Source organism: Zeugodacus cucurbitae, chromosome 3 (assembly GCF_028554725.1).
Source record: "Zeugodacus cucurbitae isolate PBARC_wt_2022May chromosome 3, idZeuCucr1.2, whole genome shotgun sequence".
Taxonomy (NCBI): domain Eukaryota; kingdom Metazoa; phylum Arthropoda; class Insecta; order Diptera; family Tephritidae; genus Zeugodacus; species Zeugodacus cucurbitae.
Window position 1 is genome coordinate 15573753 of NC_071668.1, and position 13730 is coordinate 15587482.

General features: G+C 33.5%; 1 protein-coding gene across 4 annotated transcripts in view; it reads left to right on the forward strand.

Moving 5' to 3' along the window:
• LOC105218365 (apoptosis-resistant E3 ubiquitin protein ligase 1) overlaps window positions 1-13730 on the forward strand; it is a 33255-nt gene that overhangs the window by 5141 nt on the left and 14384 nt on the right. The window contains exon 1 of one of the 4 annotated variants that reach the window (XM_011193907.3): window positions 11438-11716. The exons of the other annotated variants lie outside the window; for them this stretch is intronic. Coding sequence (XP_011192209.2) covers window positions 11641-11716 — 76 coding nt within the window. The 5' untranslated portion in view covers window positions 11438-11640. Of the gene's footprint in view, window positions 1-11437; window positions 11717-13730 lie in introns of those variants that run through there. 4 annotated transcript variants of the gene reach the window in all.

Sequence of the window (13730 nt, forward strand, 5' to 3'; positions counted from 1 at the left end):
GTAATTTTTCTTTCGTGGCGCGTTGTTCGTACTGCCGCTTCTTCCCTAACTTGTGTGTTTGTACGTTGACTTGTGTTACTTTTCTTGTACATATATACATTTATAAAAACATACATACAATTGTTTAAAATACAGGAAATTTATGTGAATATTGTGTTTCTACGGAAATATTGAAAGAAATTCAATACAAAATAATATGATATGGTGTTGTTCGTTTGTGCTGTAGTTGTTATTGTTGTTAAATAAATGTCGTGTATATGTGTTTATTTTCACAAGAAAAAGTGCTATGAAGTTATGTGGTTGCTTAATTTAACCTATTTACTGAAAAACATATATACTTGTATATATGTATGTAAATACATATGTGTACTGCCAAAGGGTTTTTTGTTATATTTATTGCTTTCCTTGAGACTTGACATTTGTCTGGTGCGCCTGTAATGAATTAATTGTGAGCAGTGAAAATTTATAACTTTGTGAGCCGATATTTTACAATTTGAGACAAGTTTTGAATCATAATAATTTTTATGGGTTATAGTACTATGATTCAGATTGAATGATGCTTTAATATTATTTTTTATTTAAAATTTTTTTGTAATGTAATATATATGTAAAAATTATATTAATATAATGTAAAATAAATTATCTTACATACAAAATTATATTTAATTATAAAATTATTAAATTTATTGGAAATTTGCTAATATATGTATTTTACTTTTCAATTGAAAATTATATATTTTTATTTTTTTCTAATTTAATATTTACAGTTTTTATGTTACTAATTTATTTTTACTGATTTAATTCAATAAATATATTTAAATTTTTATTCAAACCAAATATTAGTATTTTTTTCTGAGAATCTTTATTTCGTATATATATATAAATACTATTATAATATTATTTTTTTAATATTTATGTTTTATTTATTAAAAACATATTTTTAATTTAATTTTGTAGTATATATTAGGTCTACAACTTTGCTTCCGCCGTTTTCCAATAGATGTCTCTAGGGTCAAGCACTGGTCGATTAAATCGATTAAATTGTTTTATATCGATCTTGGACATTTGTGTCAACATTAACACAACAAAATATTTGTAGAGATCTGTTTGGATCCCAAACTTATTCTCAACTGAAAATATCACTTTTTGAGCCGAATTCTCGACGTTTGCGGGAATGTCTCTAGGGTCAAGCACTGGTCGATTAAATTGATTAAATCGTTTTATATCGATCTTGGACATTTATGTCAACATTAACCCAGCAAAATATTTGTTGAGATCTGTTTGCATCCCAAACTTATTCTTAACTGAAAATATCATTTTTTGAGCCGAATTCTCGACATTTGCGATAAATTGTGCTTTTCTTTTTTAATTCCAAGAAAAGTGCGGCTGAGGCTCGTCGGCATTTGTAACCATTTTTATAAAAAAGGCCTTAAATTTACAAAAAACAGCGGAAGCAAAGTTGTAGATCTAATATAATAAAATTTTTTTTATAATTTTTTGGTAAAACAAATAATTTCTTTGTCAAAAAAAAAATTAGCAAAATTAAATTTATTTTTATTTATTTTCTTTATTTGCTTTTTTATTCAATTAAATTTTTTTTGTTTTTGTTATTTATATATTTTATTTTTTTTTATTGAGAACATATTTTTTAAGTATTTAATTTATTTATTTGGTATATTCAATAGATTTTTTTTATACTAAAATATGTATACTTTTTTATGAATTTTCAAAATAAAAAAGTTAGGAATACCTCTCTTTCCTTTAAATTTCTCTTTAAATGTCAAAATAAGTTAACAACAAATATATTCTATTTCCAATAATTTTTATTTTCTTAATTCACTTCGTCTACACATACATTGGTTGGTATTTGCTAATTTTCAACCAATTGAATTGAAATATTATAAAAAAACATCATCTGTTTTGTGGCCAACAATAAATTATGAACACGTGTTAACGCTCCATTGCGTATAAGTAACCTTTTCGCTGACACGCATGCATTCAAACACATATTTTTGTAAGCTTACTATAGACACGCACACAGAAATATAACAAAATACATGTATGTACAATATATTATACCTCCGCACACCATTGTCTGTACAAATATGTATGTGTGCATGTGTGTCGCCTGGCAAATGATGCGTGCCACCAATCGACGCTTCAAAATGCTGCTGATATGAAGAAGTTCACTTCACTCACTTTTCACAATTGATCCTTTTAAAAATTAATTTTCCATATCGCTGCTCACGCATTAATTCTGCGCGCTGCAAATGCGGGCAAGTGAGCGAATGAGTGAATGTGACAACTTGGCGCACACTGTTGATGGTGCTGGTGATGGTTCATATGGGAGCGCTTAGAATGTATGTGTTTTTCTTTTCAATGAAAGCGAACAACAAAATATAAAATAAACGTAGCATACTTGTAGGCACGCGCCCACAAATACTACATACCAATACAATGAAACGATGTTTATGCATCAGTGACGGCGCCATTTTTTTGTTATTAATTGAAAATTAACAAAGGAATTGCGCGCTACATGTGTTGGTTAACTATAATAACACGCGTTCGCATGCTTTTAGGCGTCAAGCGTAGGATAATAACTATAGCTAATATGATTTGTATAAATGTGTGTATGATTTTATAAATTGGTTTGAAAGCTCTGATAGCATTTTAGCGATTAAAAGCGCCAAAGAGTGATTGTGGCAATTAATATTTATTGGCATTACACTTTATATTAGCCCCTTCCTTCTCGCCTGGCTTTTCCTCTAGCATCAAGTGTCCTTAAAAAGTTGACCTCATTTCGAGCGCTACTAGGACACAGCTCTTGCAGTGGTTCAACCCAGATTTTCGGGATTTACTATTGACATAACATGTACATATGTATGTATTTGATACAGCGAATATATGTACTTATGTATGTATCGTATGTACATCCATATATGCCAAAGATATATGTATGTATGTAAATTGATTTGTACATAAGAAAACGCTTTTTAGTGTATAAAAAGTAGTTATAAAAGATCTTTGTGCAGTTGATTTCTATTCTCTAAGCTCGAAAAGGAGTGTAGAGGTCCGCAGATGAAATTATATACACATTCATTTATCCCCGCATGATACTAACTATTTCTTTATGTGTTCAATCAAGCCTATTCATCTAACAGTCATTTTCCTATAGTAGAACCCTGTCGAAATTGTTCATTTCTTAGGCCTAACAATGATGTCAATTTTTCTTCTGAAAAATCTTAAAATATAGTTACAGTATTTAATTTGATATTTGAAATAAAGGGTTTTTCAAAAGGGACTCTACAAAAGTAAACCGATAGGGACGGTAAATTACGCCAGTTTTTTTCCCGCTCTTTTTACACTTCTCTTCAGTTAAGGAAAGATATACCATCCAACAATGAGTCGAAATTATTAAAATTTACTACCAAAATTCGGAGTCAGTGTCTCAACTTTAAGAGCGCTATGCCCAATTTATGATAAGGCTCGTTTCTGGTTGTATGGCTTCGTCAATAAGCAAAATATGCGTTATTAGTCAGTCAGCAATCCACTCGTACTCCATGAGTCACCATTGAATCCCGAAAAAATTACGGTTTGGTGCGATTTATGGGCCGGTGGCGTCCCTAGACCGTACTTCTATCGTGATGATCAAGACCGGCACGTTATTGTGAACCGATCAATAATAACCGAATTGGATGAAATGGACTTGGACAATATGTGGTTCCAACAGGTCGGCGACACAAGCCCCACAGCGAATGTTAAAATCGATTTATTGAAAACCAAGTTTGGTGAACGTGTTATCTCACGAAATGGCACAGTCAATTGGCTGTCTCGGTCGTGCGATTAGAAATCGTTAGACTATTTTCTGTGGAGCTGTGTCAAGTCTATGATCTATGCCAACAAGCCAGCGATGATTGGAGAACTTCGTACTAATATCGAACGTAAAATTGCAGCAGTATCGGTTTTATTTATGCTTGAAAACCGTCGAAAATTGGGTTCAGCGTCTGGCCTTCTGCAAGCGTTCTCGTTGTGGCCATGCAAAAGAAATCGAGTCAAGGATTAAAGAGTTTCATTGATATCCCAAACCGTTTCTATTTGATTTAAAAACTCTTTATATAACCTTTTCATAAGCTTCCTTGAGACAAATAATAATAAAAAAATCGAATAATACATTTCAAAAATTTGTCAGAATCAGTTTATCCTCTAAAGCACATTTAGAGTTGCCAGCTAGTATGGAAACTTTTAAATTCATATTTTCAACACATTAAATATTAATATTCTAACGCAAGAAACGAATATTATGAAAAACTTCTAGCTATAAATAATAATAATATTATCTGCACGTAGATAGGAGAGCACCATATGGCCACTTAGTTCTCATTATTCTTGCAAATACTGTGATTTTTATCGTTAGCTGCTGCTGTGTAGTTGGTGAAGAAACTTTTGCTTTTTGCAGCAATTTCCGGAACTGTTGCTGCATGAAAAAATAATTGTATAGATATGTACTAGTACATATGTATATGTATGTAGACTGTCGTGCACGCATAGGCACTTTTAAACCTTGACCTATTTTCAGGTGCAAATGCAATACATACGAGTATTTACTATATGCTATGTATAAATGTAGTTGGATATAAGCTCGGTTGCACTACCATACATTCAATCATAGCGCGTTATTAACCTAATGCACTCTCTATTTGCTCTGGAGCATTTACAATGGGTATTTAAGTTTGCATTGAAATTGAAGTTCTTTCATTGTTTTATAACGGGAAATTGCAGTTTACAATTAGTCGGAGTGCAATTAAAGGCTAATGCAAACTCTCTTTCTCTCTCAAATTACTAGGAAAGCGATTTTTCATAATAAAACGCCGAACCAACAGCTATTATTGAGCTGTTCGAAGAAGTATTTGTTGTATTATTGTAACAGTATAAACCATTGTGTTAAGATCTGTGACTGAGGGGCATGTGGCAAAGACCAATCTACATAAATGTAGTCATAGACTTATTCGACTAGAAATATCTCTGGGATCTGCTCTACGGCCTTAGGCCTTTTAGATCTCTACGATATTTAAGACAAACCTCTTTAAGAGATAAGAACAAATAAATAGTTTGAAGCATATTGAATGCCATATCTTCAGCTGGAATAGATATTAACTGTCTCAATCAATTTGTCATAGCCTCAGAGCGCTTCCTCTATACATTAGGATTCCTTGATCTACACCTAGGTGTTTTTTTAGCATCACAGAGGACCCGTGTTGAAGCTGTCCAAGAGGAATCGGGATATTCGTGACTTCAGAAGAGAAACTCAGCCTCGAAACCAAATTAAATTTAAACTGAGCTCGAACTTAGAACGAGTATGTTTTGAGTACCATTAATATCAAAGAAGTAAAGACAACCATTAAAATGAAACAAGACAAGATATATATTTGGGCTTTAAACCCTCTGTGCTTGACGAATAATGCATCAGTTAAAATGATGAAGCTGTACGATGTACATAACGGCTTTGGAAACCCTTATAAGCAGGAACATCTCAGAAGCAGAAGACATCCCTTCTTGAAAAAAACTGAAACATTAATCCGTGGACTGATTCTTATACTATAAGCCTTTCCATTTCCAACGAGGTGTATATCATTCTCACCTTTCATTTTACTAACCTATATAAAATAAATTAACTGAACTTAACCTCACTTAGCAGAAATTATTTCTAGAAACAGCCTTTCAATTCGTGTAATTACTACACAAATCCCTTGTAATCAAATACCATTTATTATATGCAGGTAAATCTACATTAGTAGTAGCCTGAAATTACCGAGCATGCGCGCCAATTTCTCCGAAATATAAATATTCAGAAACTAGTCCTACTAAGTGGTATATTTGTACATATGTATGCACTATCCACTATATTAAACAATATTTTAGGCAGTTAAGTGGAAATTGCCCTTCTTAGTTGTGGCTTCCGGAAATTTGTAGTACTTAGGCGACAATAATTGTACATTACAAACTATGTTGCTATCTGCATAAGGACATAAATATGGCCACATACGGGTGCTTGTATATTTTGGATACTCATTTTCAAGTAGTCGAACAACTTTAGCCAAGTAATACAAAAGACAAACAAATATAATATTTGGTTACCTGCGAGTTGGTCTGTAGTTTCGCAGACCATTGTGTGTGTTTATTAATATATTCGTACATATGTCTGTAGCTTAGAATTCGAGCTAGCGGACATAGCTTTGTAATAACACGAATGAAGTGCCCACATTGCTTTGAAATTGATTTTCCCGTTATAAATAGCGAAATTGTCTTTTTTACTTGACAGCAAACCATAAAGGATAGAGTCAAAGTCAAAAGGTCATTACAAATTGTTTCGTTCAATGCTCACAAGGTGTTGGAAAATTAGTAATCAGAGCTTGTTGAAATTCCTCAAAACTTTGTAATAATAATGAATAGCCCACGAGTACACATATAAAATAATTTTGAATTCTTCGCAAGGAGGTGATGGAACAGCTAAGTTTATATACTTGACTCAAATGGAAACCAAAGAAAATGGACAGAGATAGTTCAAGAATGAATGAGAGTTCTTATACTCCTTCTATTATTTTAACACTATTCACATTGAATAAGGTAAAAATTAAAGATATTTTAGACTAACCCCTTACTATTAACCTTATTCGTAGTACCCTCTAGTATTAATGTTTCATCTAGGTTAAAAGAAAAGCTTTTCATCACTGTCATCATAAGTTGTTGTTGTTGTTTTAGCGTTAAAAATTTTTTTCCAAATAATTTTTTGGAATGCTGACCTGTTCTGGGTCTAATAAAAATCATAGTTCGTTCAGTGTCGAGGACCTGACTGTGCTAGGAATGATCTATATCGGCGTGTTGGCCCATGATATTGTGTGCGTAATAAATAGTAATTCGATGTGTTAAAATTGCATTCGAGGCAAATCCAGAAGCTCGGTACTGTGGGTTCTCGAAAACCATTGCAAAACCTGATTTTTTATATGAAAAAGCTTCGAAGAATAAAATGAATAAAAGCCAGGATATCTGAACTGTGGGTTCTTGAAGGTTATTGTCAAACCTTCACATGATTTTTGATAAAAAAAAAACTTCGCAAAAGTGTCTTTATGTCTTAAGAAGACGTACACCAGAGAAAGACGTTATGGGTGCTAGATGAGAAAAAGCTTTCGAAAGTTTATCCTGATGATTTCTTAAAAAAATTTATAGTTTTTCAAATAAAATTTATTTGTATTAGCAAACCCTGATCCGAGAATTATTCTATGTCCAGATGACGTAATTAACTACCTCGAAGCAGAGATCTTTTCTGAAAACATAATATTCGGATTGAAAACATTAACAAATCTCTACTAAGTCTGACATCGGTTCATAAGTTTTTTGATAGTTATTTTAGAACTGGTTACTTGTAATTGGGGGTTTATAATAGAGTTATGTAGAACCTTCATATTATTACATGAACTTTTTTATTTCTTAAAAAAAAACTTCCTATGCATTTCTCAACAAAAATAAAAGGCTGTATTCTACCAATTTTTCAGCAGTAAAAAAAGTCACTCAATATTTTTGGCGGCTAAAAGCTACAAGCGCACACAATAACCAAAGAATCAAGAAGCCGACAACATGGCCCGCATCTTTATGCACAGCAACAACAGCCAAAGACCAGCAGCCACTGTGCTGCACTTGGCTCATAATGAGCCTTTCTATTATAGCCACTTTATAAAATATCAGCTGCAGTTGGGCCACATACATATATCTACCTATATATCGTATATGACAGCACTTAAATATTTACATGTATGGACATAAAATGGTGTGTTGCTGGCAGTGAAAATGTCATGTAGTTGGGTGTAGAAGAACAGGCAGCAACATGACAACAATGTTGGTTGTTGTATAATGTAAACGCTCATGACCAGCACAGCTTGTAGGAGAATGTATGACAAGTTCACTAACGAACAACGCGAACAGGCTGTCAGACATGGCTGCACGGCGCTCGGTATACTATAGTACGTAAGCATAGCATATTTATAGGCGCATAAGCTTAAATAACGCTACATCACGAGATGGTAGTGTGTTGTCAAAAGCACAAGGACAACGCTCGAACCAAAGCTATATACGGAATGTGTTGTGTTGTGTGTGGAACTGAAGTAGCGTCATTACAATGAGAGCAACATAAATAAATAATTTCATGATTAGGTTATAAGTGTATCTACTGCCTGCTTGGCGCGCTGGACGTGACAGTAGACGGCGCTATGCGCGTGTGGTTGGCATGACAGTTGCGAGTTTGTTATGTTTTAATTTTCTTTTTTATTTCATTTAATTTTGTCGCTCTCTGAATTTTTTGAAGTAGTCAAATTAATGTGAAGTTATTTGTGGTATATCTCAATCCCGACTGCCTTGTCATCGGTGTGAAATGTATGAAACAATGAGGAAATTATGATTGGATTGTGGCTTATATTGTATATTTCAAAAGCTTTTGCTGCTATTTTCGGTTTTTTTTTTATTTATTTGGAAATTATGCCAAAAATTAGGTGTGATTGGACTGAATTAGTTCGAAGAGATGGGTATTGAAATGGTGATGTATTCTACTTTCCTTGAATTTCCCACTACAATTTGGTTCACATCGTTACAACAACAACAAGCACAGTTTTAGGGTCTTAAACGCTAAGTAAAGAATATGATGCGATCGAGAGCCTTTTTCGCTATAAATTGTATTGGATCCGGGCCCAATTTTATCGACATAACCTTGTTCTGAGAGCTCTTAATTATACTAAGCTGGGGCTCACTAACTTACAGATTTTGATCATATCGGCACGGAGGATAATCATTTTATCATTTAGATTCTCTCTTCGAACTTATACAACAATTTTGACCATTGAATATATGATAAACTACAGATTATGCTGGACCTAAAAGGTTTTTCAATAGGAATGTTACAAATGTAGACCGGTAAGGACAGCGCCATGTTTTTTCCCGCTCTTTTGACATTTCTCTTCAGTAAGTGCCATTTCATCACGGAAAGATATACGACCCAACAGCAAGTTGAAATTATTGAAATTTACTCCAGAAATTCGGAGTCAGTGGACTCAACTTTAAGATCGCTAGTTCTACGTAGCAAGGAGGTTCAATTTCTGGCAGCAGACCACACGTACTCCTTGAGTTACAATTGCATCCCAAAAAAATTACGGTTTGGTGGCGGCATCACTGGGTCGTACTTTTTCCGTGATGATGCAGACCGGCACGTTACTGTAAATGGGAATCGCTCAATGATAATTGAATATTTTTGGGCCGAATTGGATGGTATGGACTTGGACAATATGTGATTTCAACAAGACGGCGCCACAAGCCACACAGCGAATGTCACAATCGATTTAAGGCAGTAGTCTGCTTTAGAAGTCGAAAAAAAGCGTTTTTTAGCAATTTTTTTTTTGAAAGAGACTTTTGCCTTTAAGTTGCAAAACAAGTAGTTTAAATAATACTTTTGTCCAACTTTTTTAGTTCAAATAGAAGATAATTTAATAGTGAAGCTAGATCACTTTGGTTTTTTTCGATCGGACATATATTCTTTTTGCTGAATTCTGCCTGATCATTCGCACCTGCTCGACGCTCGACCACAAAAACTGCTCTATCTTCGAAAATATGTCGAATTGGCCTCTGGAATTTTAAAGACATATTCTTGGATAGTTTTGGAAGAGATTTAAAACAAAACAAAAAAATCGATTTTTTGAAGCCTGTAAAGCAGACTACTGCCTTAATGAAAACCAAGTTTGGTGAACGTGTTATCTCACGAAATGGCCCAGTCAATTGGCCGCCTCGGTCGTGCGATTTGACGCCGTTAGACTATTTCCTATGGGACTACCTCAAGCCTATGGGCTATGCCAACAAGCCAGCGACAATTGATGAACTTCGTTCGAATATCGAACGTGAAATTTCAGCCGCATCGGTCTATTTATGCTTAAAAACCGTTGAAAATTGGGTTCAGGATGGCTTTGAAAAAGAAATCGGGTTCCACGTTTAAAAAAATACTTTTGTAGTGCTCTTATTGAAAACCCCTTTATTATATGCGACGAGTCAGCAAGTCTACTCTGCTACTTCATGGACTCACATTGACAATCACCGACTATATGTATTTTTTTTTTGGTCTTAAAATGACACTTGTGAGACAATGCTGTTTATTGTGCTGTGCGAGTGACATTCACTGTTGTTAACCACTATTTGGCACATTTACTCGAGTATTTATGTGTGTACATATATATACATATATCCTTAAATTGTTGTTGCAATATCAAACCATATACATACATATGGTCACACTGTCAACGCGACTGCATGTCCTTTTACTCATACAGATTTAGTACATTCCTACGACTCTCGCTGCCCTCACCATTGTTGACTTTGTGTGCAAAACTTTAGCAGTCTCTCCCACATAGAATTTTTGCTGTGGCCACTAAAACAATTTCATTATTGCCTTTGTCAGCATCAGCAGCAGCTTCGTAGCTGGTGTCATTTACACTGCTTTTATATTGCTATTGTTATTGTTATTACAGCAGTTTTTCTTAGCTCTAGTGCTTGCTACCCGTTAATTTAATTGCTCATGGTGGTGACATTGACACTAACTTATATACGAATATATACTGAACAGATAGTAAGTGGTTGTTTGGGTTTTCAGTTATCGAAAATGGCACATAACAACTGCTGATTTTCGTGATATACAACTGGGCTTATCTTAAAAATTGGCTTAAGAACTCGAATTCCATGTAAATTAAGATGGTATCTGAGGTCTGTTAAAAATTGGTATAATTATTCTCATTGCGAAGAACTCTGCATGAAAATAATAGCAATTTCTGATTTGCACAACTTTGGAGAGTGGCAAATCGAACAACAACTGGTATAAATCGCGTAGACTGACATAGTATTTATACCAGTTTAGTGACATGCATGCAGACCATTAAAATTCAATAAGAAAATATTTGCTACACCAACAAAAACTGGTATAAATCATACAGACTGGTGTAAAACTTATACCAGTTCAATAAGGTATAATGGTTATACCACATTAATGAGTTGACTATAAATATTTTGAATTCAACTGGAATATTGGGCAAAAGAGATCACCGATGAAGTGAATGAGATATGGGTTTTATAGAATGATGATCAGACAAATATTGGGTAAAGCATAAATACTAGACAGGGTGTTAATCTACATCTCTTTGATGATGTTAAACCCGGTCCATCAACAATATATATTGACATATATATGATTTAACTGTAGTAAATTTACTAATAAATTTCAGTTAATCATTTAGTCCGTCCTTTCTCGAAAGTGAACGTTTGTCAAAAAGTGACTTTTTGATATTAAAATAAAATAACTAAACTCTAATTAAAACTTCAAAAAAAAAAAAATCCGCGACAATTTAATTTCAAACATTTTAAACGTAAAAACACTAAAAATATGGTACAAATTATTAAATATTTAACTCACACCTATATACATACTGTACCTAGCAATACATGAAGTTCAATCAAAGCTCTACAAAGCAAAACTAATCTAATCGATAAAACCACGTGTTCAAAAATACTAAAAGTGCAATAATAATAAAACTCACACACTAAATACGAAGAGACAACAAGATGTGGTCACCGGAATCGGAAATTAATTCCATTGCAATGGCCACAACAATGCGTCATTCGCAGTCATCGTCATCAGGTGAGTTCGTAAAACTATTTTTAGCAGAGTTGAAGTGAGTTGATAATGGGTTGAAAAGCGAACTATACGAATGTCATATACTAATGTTGAATGGACGAGTTCGTAGAATTATTAAAAGTAGTAGTAAATTTGGGAATAACTGTGAAAATAATAAGAAAAAAAAGCTCTTTGTAAGCTTTAAAACTTTTCTTTTCACATTCTGGACATGAAAAATGATATTACATATAGATCATGAAGTCTATTTTTATAATTATCACTCTCAGATCGGTTTTTGTGGACCCTGACTTTGAAAATTATTTAAAATTGAACTGAAACACAGAAGCTTTCACTAAAGAAGTCTTTCTTATAAAAACATATTAAGTCTACAACTTTGCTTCCGCCGTTTTTTTGTATAAAAACGGTTACAAATGTCGATGAGCCTCAACCGCACTTTTCTTGGAATTAAAAAAGAAAAGCAAAATTTCCCGCAAATGTCGAAAATTCGGCTCAAAAAGTGGTATTTTCAGTTGAGAATAAGTTTGGGATGCAAACAGATCTCTAAAATATTCTGTTGGGTTAATGTTGACACAAATGTCCAAGATCGATATAAAAAAATCGATTTAATCGACCAGTGCTTGACCCTAGAGACATCTATTGGAAAACGGCGGAAGCAAAGTTACAGACTTAATAGATAATAAAGGGAGAGACAGTTGGGTCGAATTATTAAGAGAGATTTTCATTAAAAGAATATTAGAAAAAAGATGAAGATTCGATTTTCGGAAACTCGACAATGAGTTGAAATCAACAATGCCTTCAAAAAATAACGGAAATTTTTGTTTTTAGAAAAAAATAATTATTCATTCGTCTACATTGACGCCATCAAATAGTGCCCATTCGATATTACGCACTTAGTGACAATTGGAAATTTTAAAATTCCCGTTATTTTTTGCACATACCTTGTAAGGACTAGAATACTTTCAATATTAGTTGAGATGATATGCATTTTTTTTTATTTTTCTTGGGATGAAACTTGATTTGAAGAATACCGAAAGCTTTTATACTTCTTTGTCAGGAATATTTCAAAGAGTAGGTGAATAAAAATATGTATGTATGTATATCACATATTCGGGTTCTTTAAATCTGAAAACAGCTCGATAAAGCTTATTCAGCCGAATAATGTAGCTTTCGTCGAGCTTAGACATAACTTTTTCGAAAACGACGAAGGAGTAATTGTCAGATTTGCATTTCCCATACCGTTATATACCGTTACCTACCACGATATCTCGGAATGCGTTTTGACTTTACGCTTTGAAATTTAGTTTTTAGTTCGATTCCCTCATTCTTACAAAATACAAATACCAACAATAAAGGTAATATAAATTTTCACTGATTTTCGATTAAAAGTTTCACACTCCCTTGAGTATGAAAAGAACACCTTACCTAGTTGTTGTTATGAATTCAAATCTTCTTTCTGCCAAAAACACAAAAGTTGAGAAAAGCCAAGTTTTTACTATTACTCATTGTCAAGGCTAAGCTCTAAAGTTAAAGACGCGCAGCAGAAAGCAAAGCGAATCAGTGAAAACACATTCTTTGTAATTTTTGTGTTTTTTCTTGTTTTTGCACTAAAGAAAAATCTGTTCAAGACACACTAACCTTGTCTGCCTGAATATGCATTGCTGAATGGAATGAAAAATGCTAGTTTTTTTCCTGCAAATTGTTACGAGCAAAATAAAATGCTGGCGAAAAATCTCAGCCAACCAACTCATTTTCGTTTTCATATTTTTTGGCATGAAATTGCGCCCAAAGCAGCTTACATGCTGACGGTTGCTGCTGCTGCTGACTGCCAGTTTAAATTCGCCCACAATGCGGCTGATGGCGATGGAAAGTGCACACGTGGCAAAAGCCCAATGTAGGCAGATAAGTGCACACATACAAAGATATATATATATAACTATATGTATGCTTAGGAACATAAATATTTGTATGTGGGCAGAGTACTATGTATGTGTGTGTTTGTAATTGCAATTTGGGTCAA